At 39.5% G+C, this 13,285-nt stretch overlaps 1 protein-coding gene across 1 annotated transcript in view; it reads right to left on the reverse strand.

Moving 5' to 3' along the window:
• Positions 1 to 13,285, reverse strand: part of rab3gap2 (RAB3 GTPase activating protein subunit 2 (non-catalytic)) — a 112,322-nt gene that overhangs the window by 72,408 nt on the left and 26,629 nt on the right. The window contains exons 5-8 of the mRNA XM_078557097.1: positions 12,049 to 12,096; positions 7,824 to 7,899; positions 2,020 to 2,121; positions 416 to 515 (exon numbers count right to left, since the gene is read on the reverse strand). Of these exons, the coding sequence (XP_078413223.1) occupies positions 416 to 515; positions 2,020 to 2,121; positions 7,824 to 7,899; positions 12,049 to 12,096 (326 nt within the window). The remainder of the gene's footprint in view (positions 1 to 415; positions 516 to 2,019; positions 2,122 to 7,823; positions 7,900 to 12,048; positions 12,097 to 13,285) is intronic.

The following is a 13,285-nucleotide window of genomic DNA, read 5'->3' on the forward strand; positions in this document are numbered from 1 at the left end:
ATGCTAATGCATGCAAAAGGGCTTCCCAACATTGTTCGTCAGGAAACTCAAGCCATCTTTAAAATCCCGAGAATATAATTGCTAAAATTGATCCCACTATTGGGAAACTGAATTTGGTGTGAGGCCAAAAATAAGTTCCCCCGCCCGCCAAACTTCTCACTGCTGGTGGGGCCACAAGATTCTGCCCGTTAGCTCTGTTTCTTGCCACAGATACTGCCTTATCTACTGAGTATTTCCATACTTGATTTCAGGAGTTTGGGTTTTGGTTTCTGGGAGTATCAGATTAGCAGAGAACTCCCCCCCATTACCCCAATGTGTTTTGAAAGCTGCTGGAATAAAGAAGCCCAAATTTAATTAATTTTTTTTACCATATATACAATTAATGCACCAGGCATAATATTTTTAACAACATTACCTCTTGCCACCTGGTTTCGACAGGCACGAAGAGACTGGAAGAGACTGAATCCATCAATTGTTACAAGGGCAGCTGGATATAGAATGCTCAATTCTTCGTGCTTAGAAAACAAAATGAGAATGCCAGTCATAATCCAGCAAAAAATCTTTAGAATAACTTACTAAATTATCTCAGACACTTAGACCATAGTTTTTTTTTAATCTACTGTCTCCTCAAGTTGAGGGGATAATTCTACAGTTTGTCAGTCATTAGAGTGTCAAAAAAGAGCTAGTCAGATTTATTCTAGTTATTTTTGGACACTAAGCAGATATACCCTTTCAGACACTGCATTTTTGCGAATCGGGCACTAAAATCTTTTCTCACTTTCCCATTAGGAAATGCAAAGCAACTGTCTTCTCTCATGTAATGAAACCCTGTTTGTATTGTTCTATCATTGATTAATTTGTTTTTATAGCCTTCATATAGCAGATAGACAGCATAAGAAATTCAAACCTCTGTCTCCTCCAAGCTTAACTGTAGTAGATGAATATGACCATAGAATGGTAAGTTGGAACTGCAATTGTACAATAATAAAGTCTTCAACAAATCGCTGAAAATATGGTGCACAAGTCACTCCAATGCAATGCAATGTTACCATCACAAAAATTAACATGTTAGAGAATTACTTTAAATGATATCTTCCGTTTTGCCAAGATTAGCCCACCTCACAGAAGTGAATGTGTCTCTTATTCACTAAGGATACATTTTTTGTTGCATCATTTTGCACCAAAGAGTGCATTATCCAATATATAAGACAACATCAACCAAATATAACATTTTATCACTTATGTTAAAAGTAAACACAATCCTAAAAATCAATAGACTCCACAATGCACAGCAACGTTGCAAGCTGCCCCACAAATGTTTCAACGTAAATATGGAAATAACCACTGATTTTGTACTTAAATATGCAAAAGATGCTCTTTACCCTGACCCCATTAGGTTGAACTACACCACTTTTGCGTAATCTAGTCATACAGGAAAATCTCTGTTATCAGGCATGCTCCAGGAAACCAGAGGTGCCGATTAACCAAATATTCTGGTTAACTAAGACGTAAAGCAAGTTCTGCGTTTCATCCAATCAGAAAGCTCCAGGGTGATTGCGTGAGCATTGAGGTCCCGCAAGAGATGGGGGACTGCGCAAATCTAGACGTCAAGAGAACATGGTGTTGCAGAACAGTGGAAGACTGAGACTGGAGGACAGGCCACCAATAATAACTATTGATGAGACTGACATCTCCAGTCAAAAAACAGACCCGGTCCAAGAATTCCGACTAATAGAAGATTCTGGTTGGTAGAGTACAGGAAAACAGAAATTTTATTGTACTTTCAAATATTTCACAAGGTAAATGCAAATTAAATAATTTGGTAAATTTTCCAGCACTTAATGGATAGCTTTACTATAAGTATTATATAAGTAATATATGAGAAGCCTAAAAATACTTTGATAACAAAAATCAGATATCATTATCCATGCAGGAGTGTTGTATATGCATTAAACAATTATGTCTGGTTTACAGAGTATTTTATTCAACCAGTTTGCAAAATGCTTTGCAAGTGCTCACCTGCTCTGTCACACCAGGATGTCTGGGAATCTCGTATGTCCGACACTTCAATTGCAGGACTGGGTCTTCATTTAAAAGTTGTGCTAAAAGGAGAACCCCATTCTGCACAAAAAAAAACCAAAGAATGCAGAAAATTCTTCTGACATGTAAAGTAACAATAGTTGTCACTGTTCACTTTCCTGAGTAGGCAACCAGATTTATGACACCATTAACTTAAGTCTCTTTCAGTACATTAGGTGGACTGTGGTTAGCATGAATGTAATTATTCTCCATTTGAAAATTATTTAACTTTGAATCAAATCCTGTGAATTGGGATAGCAGTTTTCCCTAGTTCATGGATGTGTGAAATGAATCAACAGGAAGTGAGGTGGATGGGTGTGGACTGGGTTTACATCAATGGGAAATGAATTACAAGAGCATCAATGTCATGCAAATTGTCTTCATACCCACTGTCAGCACTCTGGGATAATTACCAACTATCTTTGGGGACTTATTCTGATCCCTTTAAGGCTGTAGGACGGTCATCTCATTTATACAAAGTCAATTACTTCGCTTTGATTATCTCAATTGGTGAAGAGCATGTGGTCCACATCTACCCTTGTGATTACTAGTCCAACTGCTTTCTTACTGCCACATAACAAAAAGAACGTTAGATTTTTATCCTCCAAGACTATAGATTTCCCAATGGTCAACTTTGATCCTCTAATTAGCTTTTCAGGGTATTGCAATTTCTTATATTCATCCCAGTGAATTCCTCTCAATTTCTCCACCACAAAATCTGTAAAGATTACTTTTCCTCCATATTTACCCTACCACATCTCAGCCTTCCTTTCCTGTAACTCCTTTGTTTGAATCTGTCCAATTAAAATTATTTAACTTTGAATCAAATCCTGTCCAATTCTCCCCCTCAGCATCAAAGCAGCCTCAACAAAAGTCCCATATGGCATCATTTGTGACTGTGACCACTTACCGTTTAAGGTACAAAGAATGAGACGAATATAAAGAGCACAGGGGAAAGGGAAGGAGATAAAGATACAGGATAGATCAAAGACAGAGGCAAGAGGAAGGGGTGGCTAGAGGGAGGAGTGATAAGAAATGGATGGTTGCCTTTGTTGGCTTGCATGCTTTTAAAGGCAGCACCAGAACTCCCTCCCAACAGAAATAAACATCAAACTCACCTTGCACAGCAAACAAAGGGCAAAGTTGCAAGTTAGTAGATACACACTGCTGGGTGGTATTCCTAGTTATGGTGATGGTACTCCTGCTCCATAGGATGCCCTGAAAAGCACTATATAAATGCAAGTCTTTTGCTCCAATTAGCCCAATGGGAGGAAATCCAGACTTAGAAGATCAGTTCCATCATACTTGACTGGATTACTAATGTTCTGCTTCAACCCCTGACAATGGTTGGAAGGATAATGTTGTCAATGGCAAGAAAGCAATTTGTTACAAGGACTGAAGATGATATCTTCCTGATACTGAGTTGGATAAAGATGTGACTCATTCAGGACTTGAGAGCAGACAACTAATCTAATGAGAATGATAGTCAAGAGGTCAAGATAAGTGATTAAGTAGAGGTGATCAATCATATTGAATGCTATATAAAATTAAGTAGGAAGAGAATGGATACAATGTCACAGGCCCTGAGAATGCCACAGAAAAATTTGTCTGGGGTTATTCTGATGCCATGAGAAGGGTGAAGCTAGTCTGGAGGGATTCAAAAGACTTTCAGAAAGTATGGACGTAAGAGCTGTGAAATGACAAGGCCCTTAGCAAACAAGGAAAGCTAGATATCGGCCAGTAGTTGGAGAAGGTGTGGATCAAGCTTGAGGATTTTTTTTAAAAGGGAAGGGAGGGGTTAATGAAGTTTTAAAAACAAAGAACTTTTCATTGGCTTCAACAGCTAGGAGAATAAAGGGATGGTGAGCATCAGAATTTGAACAGTAAAATGATTAAATAAGCAAGAAAGGGGTTCCATGGATGAAAGGAGCTTAGGAAGGGTGGAAGTTGGGGGGCCCAAAAAACACAAGATGGGCTAGAGTAGTGGGAGGACTATCAGAAGCTATAGGGTCAGAGAAGGAACAGGCACAGGCTGTATAGATGGTCTTAAGAGACCAAGAAATCAGTATTTTGTGCTGGAAGTGAGTGTGTGCTAAGGGAAGAGGATAGTGGCTGTTTCTCAGGCAGTATGTAAATACAGCAAATGATGTCATGCCTTTCACTTTTCTGGGCCTACAAACAAAGTATAGGAGCAGGACAAAACCACTGCTCGAGGGAAAATATCCAAAATAAAACCATCTGCTTCTTCAAATAGATTTTCAAAACCCAAGTCCTGCTTCTCTTTTTGAAGGAATCTGTTTTGTAAATTTCAAATGCAGTAATCTAGTCTACAAAATGTGACAGAAAGTCTTTAGGGGAGAGCTATTAAGATGGAAAATTTGGTTACGTATTATTCATGGCAGAAAATTTGCTGAAGTCTGCGAGTGTCTCCAAAGAAGTTTATAATCTCCCAAAACTAATCAAAAAAACATTTTAAATTGTTAAAGTTAACATGTATTCTTTATATCCATTGTCAAATGCAAATGAGTAAGATTTCTAGCTCACAAGCCCTTCAATTCTTGACACATCACCACAATTTAACCCACCTTGACTAAATTTGTACAAAAGCAAAATACAGTGGATGATGGAAATCTGAAATTAAAAACAAAAAAATGCTAGGAATACTCAGCAGGCCAGGCAGCATCTGTGGAAAGAGTGTTAACGTTTCAGGTCCATGACCTTTCATCAAAATCTGAAATCTGATGAAAGGTCATTGACCTGAAATGTTAACACTGTTTCTCTCCACAAATGCTGTCTGACCTGCTGACTAAATTTGTATTTGGTGATCTCTCCAACTTTAAACAACGTTAGAACCATAGAAAAGTTACGGGGCAGAAAGAGGCCATTCAGCCCATTGTGTCTGCCGGTCAAAAAAAGAAACTAGTCGCTCATTTTAATCTCAATTTCCAGCACCTGGCCTTACAGGTTACAGCACTTCAGATGCAGATCCAGGTACCTTTTAAATGAGTTGAACGTTTCAGCCTCAACCACCATCTTAGGCAATGAATTCCAGATGCCCACCACCCTCTGGATGAAAAAGCTTTTCCTCATGTCCCCTCTAATCCTTTTACCGATCACCTTAAATCTATGCCCTCTGGTAATTGACCCCTCAGCTAGGGGAAACAAGTCTTTCCTGTCCATCCTATCTAGGCCCCTCAATTTTGTACAACTCAATTAGGTCACCCCCTTAGACGCCTCTGTTCTAAGGAAAACAACCCTAGCCTATAACATTTTGTCACAATAAGTATAACTCTACCAATACCCACAAGTATAATCTTAACATTTCACTGATGGCTGCCCCAAAAAAAGTTACTGACAATATCCTGCTGAAAAAGTAAATACTGACCGAATATAAAAGGTATAGCAACACTTCACAAGTCCTGCGGCGTAGTAATTTGTTATTACTGCTGTGCTGTGGAAAAAGCTTTATTGCAGGAATTCACAATTCCTCAGACAGTGAAGTAGCCTGTGCCTGCATGCAGCAAAAGCTGAACAGCATCCAGGCTTAGGCTGGTGAGTTACAAGTAACATACATCCCTCATAAGTGCCAGGTAATCACCATCTCCAACAAAGAGTTTAATAATCTCTTCTTGATATTAAAAATGCATTATCATCGTCAAATGCTGACCTTCCCCAACCCCGCCCCCCCGCATTAATACCATCAATATGCTGGAGGAATATAAAATATACAGTCAACATATAATCAATATATACTGCGGCTAAGAGAGCTGGTCAGAAGCTTGATCTTCTATAGTGAGCGGCTAACCTCCTGATTTACCAAAGCAAGGAGCACTATCACCTCCAAGTCACACACGATCCAAACATACATTACTCCATAAACTCTAGTTTATTCCACCTGTTGATAGTGTGTGTGAAGAATTTCCTGACATCAGCTCAAAAATTATCTTTTGCCAATGTGACCTTGTGCCTTCCAGTTCTATCCAACAATTTAAAGTAATATTCAAGATTAACTTTTTCCTCTAGAAAATTACCCTTCAAATACCTCCAAGCTGAAAAGCCAAGTCTACTCAATCTTTCCTGCTAACTGAACACACCTGACACTGGTCACAGCTTTGTGGCTTGTCTCTTCACATTCTCTTGCATTTGGCAGTCTTATTTCTTGGTGACTAGAAATAGTCATACTATTCAAGGTGTGGTTAGCCAGCACACAGAAGTTTTTGATCCATACCTCCCTTTGACTTGTATTCCATTCATGCAACCAAATAGCATTGGTGAACATACTTAGCACTGAGCCCATGAGACATTTAGGTCGCTTTCAGTTTGATCCTCAGCAATTTCAACAACAACCACACAGTATGCATGCCATCTAATGTTTCCTCCCCAGATGTAGCATTTGCATTTGTCTACATCAAATTTCATCTGTCATTGTTCTGCCCACATATATTTTGCCCAACTCATTGTAATTTCTGAGCTAATTCCTCCAGTTAAGCTGTCCTTCCAGGTTTGATGTTATCTACAAAGTGATAATTTTGCTTTCAGTTTCTGAACCAGATAATTTATGTAAATTAGAAACCTTAATGGTTGCAGCACCAAACCAGGTATCCCACTCAGAACATCACTCCATGGACATAAATCCTTTCAAAAGTACATGTTGCTTCCTTCTCTTCGAGGCAGTCTTTTATCATGAGGTGTTCATAATCATGAGGGTTCTAGACAAAGTAGATAGGAAGAAATTGTCGCCATTGGCAGAAGGATCAAGAACCAGTGGATGCAGACTTAAGGGGACTGATAAGAGTGAGATGACAACCCAAAGGGATTGTGGAAAGCCCAATAATGTGGTGCCTCTTGACTTCAAAATGGCATTTGATAAAGTTCTATGCAAAAGCCCTTAAACTGAAAACTATTAGATGCTGCCTTAATGCTGAGCGTTTCCACCATTTTTTGTTTTTATTTCAAAATGATCTACTCTGGTTAAGCACCTATGCTGCTAATAAAACTCCATGCTAACACTTCGAACAACATAAGAAGGAAGACAGTTTGCATTTAAGGGTACTTGAAAAGAGAAGTTATCTTAAAGAAAAACTTATCAACCTACATAGGATTACATGGAATATAGGGCATAGAAACAAGCTATTCCACCAAACCAGTCTACGCTGGCATTTATGCTCAATTTGGACCTAATATAAACTGGGAAACCAACCTGATTTCACAAAACCATAAAATATCATAGAGCGGTTACAGTAAAGAACATTCAACAGTCAGGCAGCATCTCATGGTGAAAGAAACAGAGCTAACCTTTCAGGTCGATGACTTTTTGTCAAAACTAGAAGGTGTCAGAGATGCAACAGATTTTAAGCATGTCAAGTAGTAGGGAAAGGGGGAAGTCAGTGACATGTTGGAAAGCAGGAGAGATTAAATTGCAATAGGAGATGTTAATGGGACAAATAAATAAAAGATGGGTCAAAAGAGGTGTAAATGGGAAAAGCAGAATAATCACAGTCATCTGAAAAAAATAATAGGGGCAGAAGTTACAATCTCCCCCTCGTCCCTTTCCTTGCATTTGCACTTGTTGCATCTCTCACTTCTGATGAAAGGTTGTTGACCTATTTGTTAACTTTGTTTCTCTCTTCACAGATGCTGTCGAACCTGAGTATTTCAAGCATTTTGTTGTTTTTATCTCAGATTTCCAACATCTGAATATTTTGCTTTTGTAATAAATAAAAATCAAAATCAAAATTAACTACCTCAGTGTAAAATCGTACATATCCAGATGTAAAACCAACAATTATACATGTCCAGTCTGGTCGTCCTGTGGAGCTTCTGTAAATCGTAACAAAAGTTACTTAGTTCAGCATTTTTCACAATTAAAGTATAAATGCATCACAACAAACATTTCAAAATCATTAACACAAAATTTTCGGGTACATTGTCAAAACAGCTATAGCTTTGGTGATTTTGCTTCTTCATTGATGCTAAAAGCAGCCTAAATCCAAAGTCCAGGCATGACTGCATGCTCTTCCTAGAAATCTAAGAAAAGGAAAGAAACATGCAAATATCCTCATGTATTGAAGTTGTGTCAGAGGATTTCAGAGTTGCTAGTGTAGTACCTCTGTTTTAGGAGGGTACAAAGGAATAAACTAGGTAATTATAGATTTGTCAGTTTATCAGTCATAGGTAAATACTGAGAAGCCACAATACAAGATTTATTAAGGAAATCCAACACAACTTTGTAAAATTTAAGTTGTGTCTCACAACTTTGAGCAATCAACATGATATTTTCATAACAGAAATAGTGAAAGTTAAATATGTAGATTTTCAAAAGGAGTTTGAAGAAGTGGTGCATGGAGGCTTGATAAATTAAGGCATATGGTATTAAAGGCAGTATGGTTAGAAAGTTAGCTGAATTGTTTTAAAAAAATCTAATAGCTATTTCTTTTCAAGATTAGTGCAATACAGCCTGTGTGCCATAGGTTTACTGTTAGGGCTACCTGAACTTGAGTTCAAGAGGTAAAATATTCAAATTTGCAAATATCACAAAAATAACGTATGGTTAATTTAAGATGAGCCTTCTTGGGTACAGACAGGTTAGTAGATAAGCATACAAATTAAGAAATGGGTGGTAGTATATCTGAGTGGAGAGAAATTAGAAGAAATACATGTACTTACTTGCAAATAGGGGTTAATATATATCTCAAACAAGAGGTAGACATGCCATCCTCCTGCTATCTCTGTTATGCCCTCCCCAACCTTCAATAGCACCGCCATCACCAAGCCCTCTACTATTAGCATATTGAGTGGTTATGATTGACCAGAAGCTTGACTAGAGTAGCTGTATCAACCATGTCATCACAAGAGCAGGGCAGAAGTTGGGTACTCTGTGGTAAATGGCTCAACTCCTGACCCTCAAAGTCTCTGCGCTGAACGCAACAGGAATGTGAATTAATACTCTCAACTCACCTGGATGGGTACAGCCTCAAACAACATTCCTGAAGCTCAACACCACCACATGTTTCGAACATCCTGGTCACTGGAATCAGTGTCCATCCCCTCACCAATAGTGGACCGTGGTTGTGGTATGTGCTATCTACAGGATACACTTCAGTAACTCGGCAATGTTACTTCAACAGCACTTTCCTCCCCTGTAACCTCTACCAAGTAGGGCAATAGTATCAATGTTGTACAAACACCATCACCACCAAGTTACACACCATCCTGACGTGAACATGTATTGCCATTTCTTCTATGTTGCCGGGTTAATATCTCGAAATTTTGTATTGACCACCACTGAAGCACCATCATCACAAGAACTGCTGAAGTTCAAGAAGTCGCACCATCACCTGCTCAAAGCAACTAGGAATGAGGTCCCCAGAATCACAGATGCCAATCTTCAGCCAACTCCACGTGATATCAAGAAACAGCTAAAGGCACTGGATACTGCAAAGACTATGGCTCCTGACAACATGCCAGCAATACCACTGAAGACTTGTGCTCATGAACTTGCTGTGCCCCTAGCCATGTTGTTCCAGTACAGCTACAACACTAGCATCAACCAACAATGTGGAAAATTGCCCAGGTATGCTCTGTCCAGAAAAAGCAGGACAAATCCAATCTGCCTCAAGCAACATTCATGAAGCCTTATTACTGGCCAATTACCATCCCATCAGCCTCCTTATGATCATCAGGAAAGCGATTGAAGGTGTCGTTGATTGTGCTATTAAGCAATAACCTGCTTACTGATGCTCAGTTTGAGTTCTGCATGGGCTGCTCTGTTCCTCACCACATTAAAGCCTTGGTCCAAACATGGACAAAATAACTGAACTCATGGGGGAAAGTGACACCAAGGCAGCATTTGACCTAGTGCAGCATCAAGGAGGCCTGGCAAAATTGAAGTCAATAGGAATCAGCGGGAAAACTCTCCACCTAGCACAAAGGGAAATGGCTGTGGTTGTTGGAGGCCAATCATCTCAGTCCCAAGACACTACTGAAGGAGTTCTGCAGGATAATGTCCTAGGCCCAACCATCTTCAGCTGCTTCATCAATGACCTTCCTTCCAAGTTAATGTCAGAAGTGGGGATGTTCACTGAGTTCAGTTCAGAAGACAATGTTCAGTACCATTCACAATCCTCAGGTGATGAAACAGTCTGTGCCTATATACAGCGAGACCTGGACAACATTCAAGCTTGGGCGGATAAGTGACAAGTAATATTCACACCACACAAGTGCCAGGCAATGAACATCTTCAACAAGAAAATCTAACCCTCTCCCCAAGACATTCAGCAGGTCTGACAGCATCTGCAGAGAGGAACACAGTTAACGTTTCAAGTCCGTATGACTCTTCAACAGAACTGTTCTGTTGAAGAGTCATACGGACTCGAAACGTTAACTGTGTTCCTCTCTGCAGATGCTGTCAGACCTGCTGAGTTTTTCCAGGTATTTTTGTTTTTGTTTTGGATTTCCAGCATCCACAGTTTCTTGCTTTTATCCCCAAGACATTCAATGCAATTACCATCACTGAATTGCCCCACAACCTAGGGGTTACCACTGACCAGAAACTGAACTGGACCAGCCATGTAAATTGTGTGGCTGCAAGAATAGGTCAAGAGGTTGTGAATTCCAAGACTCCCCAAAGCTTGTCCACCATCTACAAGGCACAAGTCAGGAACGTGAAGGAATACTCTTCATTTGCCTGGATAAGTACAGCTCCAACAACACTCAAGAAGTTCAACAACATCCAGAACAAAGCAGCTTTCTTGCTCAGCAGCCCATCCACCAACTTGAGCATTCGCTCCTTTCATCACCGACACAGTGGAAACAATGTGTACCATCTACAAGATGCACTGCAGCAACTCATCAAAGTTCCTCAACAGCACCCTTCAAGCCTGCAACCTCTACCACTTAGAAGGACAAGGGCAGCAGACACAAGAGAACACCACCAGCAATAAGTTCCCCTCCAAGCCACACACCAACATGACTTGGAACTACATCTCCATTCCTTCACTGTCGCTCAATCATAATCCTAGAACTCTCTACTCAGCAGTACTGTGGGCGTACCTGTACCAGATGGACTGCAGTGATTCAAGGCAGCAGCTCCCCACCACCTTCTCAAGTGTAATTCGTGATTGGCAAGGCCAGCATTTGTTGCCCATGATGCCGACATCCCATAAAAGAACAAAAAAAGAAATGGCCTCGCCTGTAACAGCTAGACCAGGTCAAGATTACTTAAAATTAAGCCAAAAAAAAAACAGTATAACCATTGAGCCATCAGGGCAGCTCGCAGAGGTATATTTAACCCCATACCCTTGCAATAGAGTGTACCATTCATTATATTACAGCAAGAGGCCAACAGCAAAACAATAAAAATAATGTTCAGTGAACGACACCAACCAAATATTACTGGATCCATAATGTAGATCATTTCTGGGAAAAAATATATTTTAATAGACATTTGCCAATCATTAAGGTTTCAAGTGGCAGCTAGTGTTGCTTATAAGAATTAAATTGCTAATAATATTCTAGCTTGGAAATGTTCCACATGCTGTTACTTTGTTTAAATGGCATCCTTTTAGTAAACTTTTGGGATGTAATGCTTCAGTTTTTTCTAATTAAAAGCAGCATATTTTGAAATAGACTGTTAATTATTTTAATTCTTGTCATCTTTACACATAACTCAAAGCAGTCTGTGCGCAGTAAGGTTACTCACTGGCTGGAAGAAATCTGGGCAGATCTTTCCAGCAAAGATTTAAACTAGCTAATAAGCCAAAAATGAAATGATTGGATTACGTATATACACACACAATGATTCTTCTATATTCATTTCATAACCAATCTTAATCTGCCAAATTTCTGAAAGGAAATATAAATATTGCTTATGTGTAAAAAAAAACATATCTACAAAACACTTGTATTATTTAGTTGATATTTAATTTGTTTTAATCAAACTTACAAGGATCCTTAAGTAAAAGCACTTACCTTTTCTGGCTTGCTAGTGGAATACAAATAGCACTACTGACACATTCACTGTCAAAAAAGAACACAATAAGTAATCAAATTAGACATCACTTGTCCATGGCACACCAAGATATGAAATGCAGCAATAACCTCAAAGAGAAATCTAACAGCTAAAATCATTGTTGGGAAACCATGCTTTATATCAAAAAATGACTTTTGAATTTACCGGCTGGAAAGCCCCAATTGATTTTTGTTTAAAAAATACTGAAGCCACATTCCAGTGACTGGGGATCACAGTCAAAGATGGCTGCACATTTGCATTACTGTACCTTCTGCATTCCAAAACCGTAGAAATGGACACAACCTGTCAGCAAAGCAACACCAGGAACAATGGCCTTGAAAGAGGATGAATGGGTGCCACCTCCTATCTCATCAGCCAAGTGTCCGGGCAATTATCTGGGTACTCAACTGGGTGGAGACAAACCATTACAAATGATCACTTGAACAATGGGACCCTGACAGAGGGGAATTCCCAGTCATGATCTATTCAAGGTAACTGGAATACATTAGCCATGACCATATTTGGGTCATTGGGCAGTTGGAGAGGTCACGTGACAAGTCAACCCTTTGTGTTCAAACACCTGCTTTCTCTGCCGAACAGGGCAATCAACTGAGATGCTATGGGGACAAGACACTGAGTGGGTCCTTCCCTCTCTCTCGTTCCATCCAACTTGCAAGTTGAACCCTGCCTGATTTTGACTATCCAGGTGCCACAGACAGAGATTTTAAAAAGAACTCTACCCAGCACTGCTGTCTCCTCAAGAACCAATAAATCATCCAAAAGTAGCAGGATTACCGGGTTCAGCCTGAAGCCAGCTGAGTCACCAATCTTCAAGAGCTGTATGCCCCTTTAATTTTACCGGATTCTAAATTACTTAATCTCTCCTCCCCACTATAGCCTATTTGTGCGTGTGTGAACTTCGAGTGTATGTGTGCGTGTGTGTGTGTGTGTGTGTGCGTGCGTGCCGTGTGTGTGTGCACACATGCGTATGCGTGTGAAAGTCAGAGCGTTTTTATTATTTTTCCTCAACTGGATTAAGTACAATAAAAACTATCCTCCTTTCTTTTTAAAACACTCAAGAAAACCTATCTGATTTGAGTCTTTTGTGGACATAGCAGGTAAATAGCTGAACACTTATGAAATTGCCAAGTACATACGTTTTAAAAAAAAAACTTGTGATTAAACAGGGAGAGAGGA

The sequence above is a fragment of the Cetorhinus maximus genome, chromosome 14 (genome assembly GCF_964194155.1).
Source record: "Cetorhinus maximus chromosome 14, sCetMax3.hap1.1, whole genome shotgun sequence".
Taxonomy (NCBI): Eukaryota; Metazoa; Chordata; class Chondrichthyes; order Lamniformes; family Cetorhinidae; genus Cetorhinus; species Cetorhinus maximus.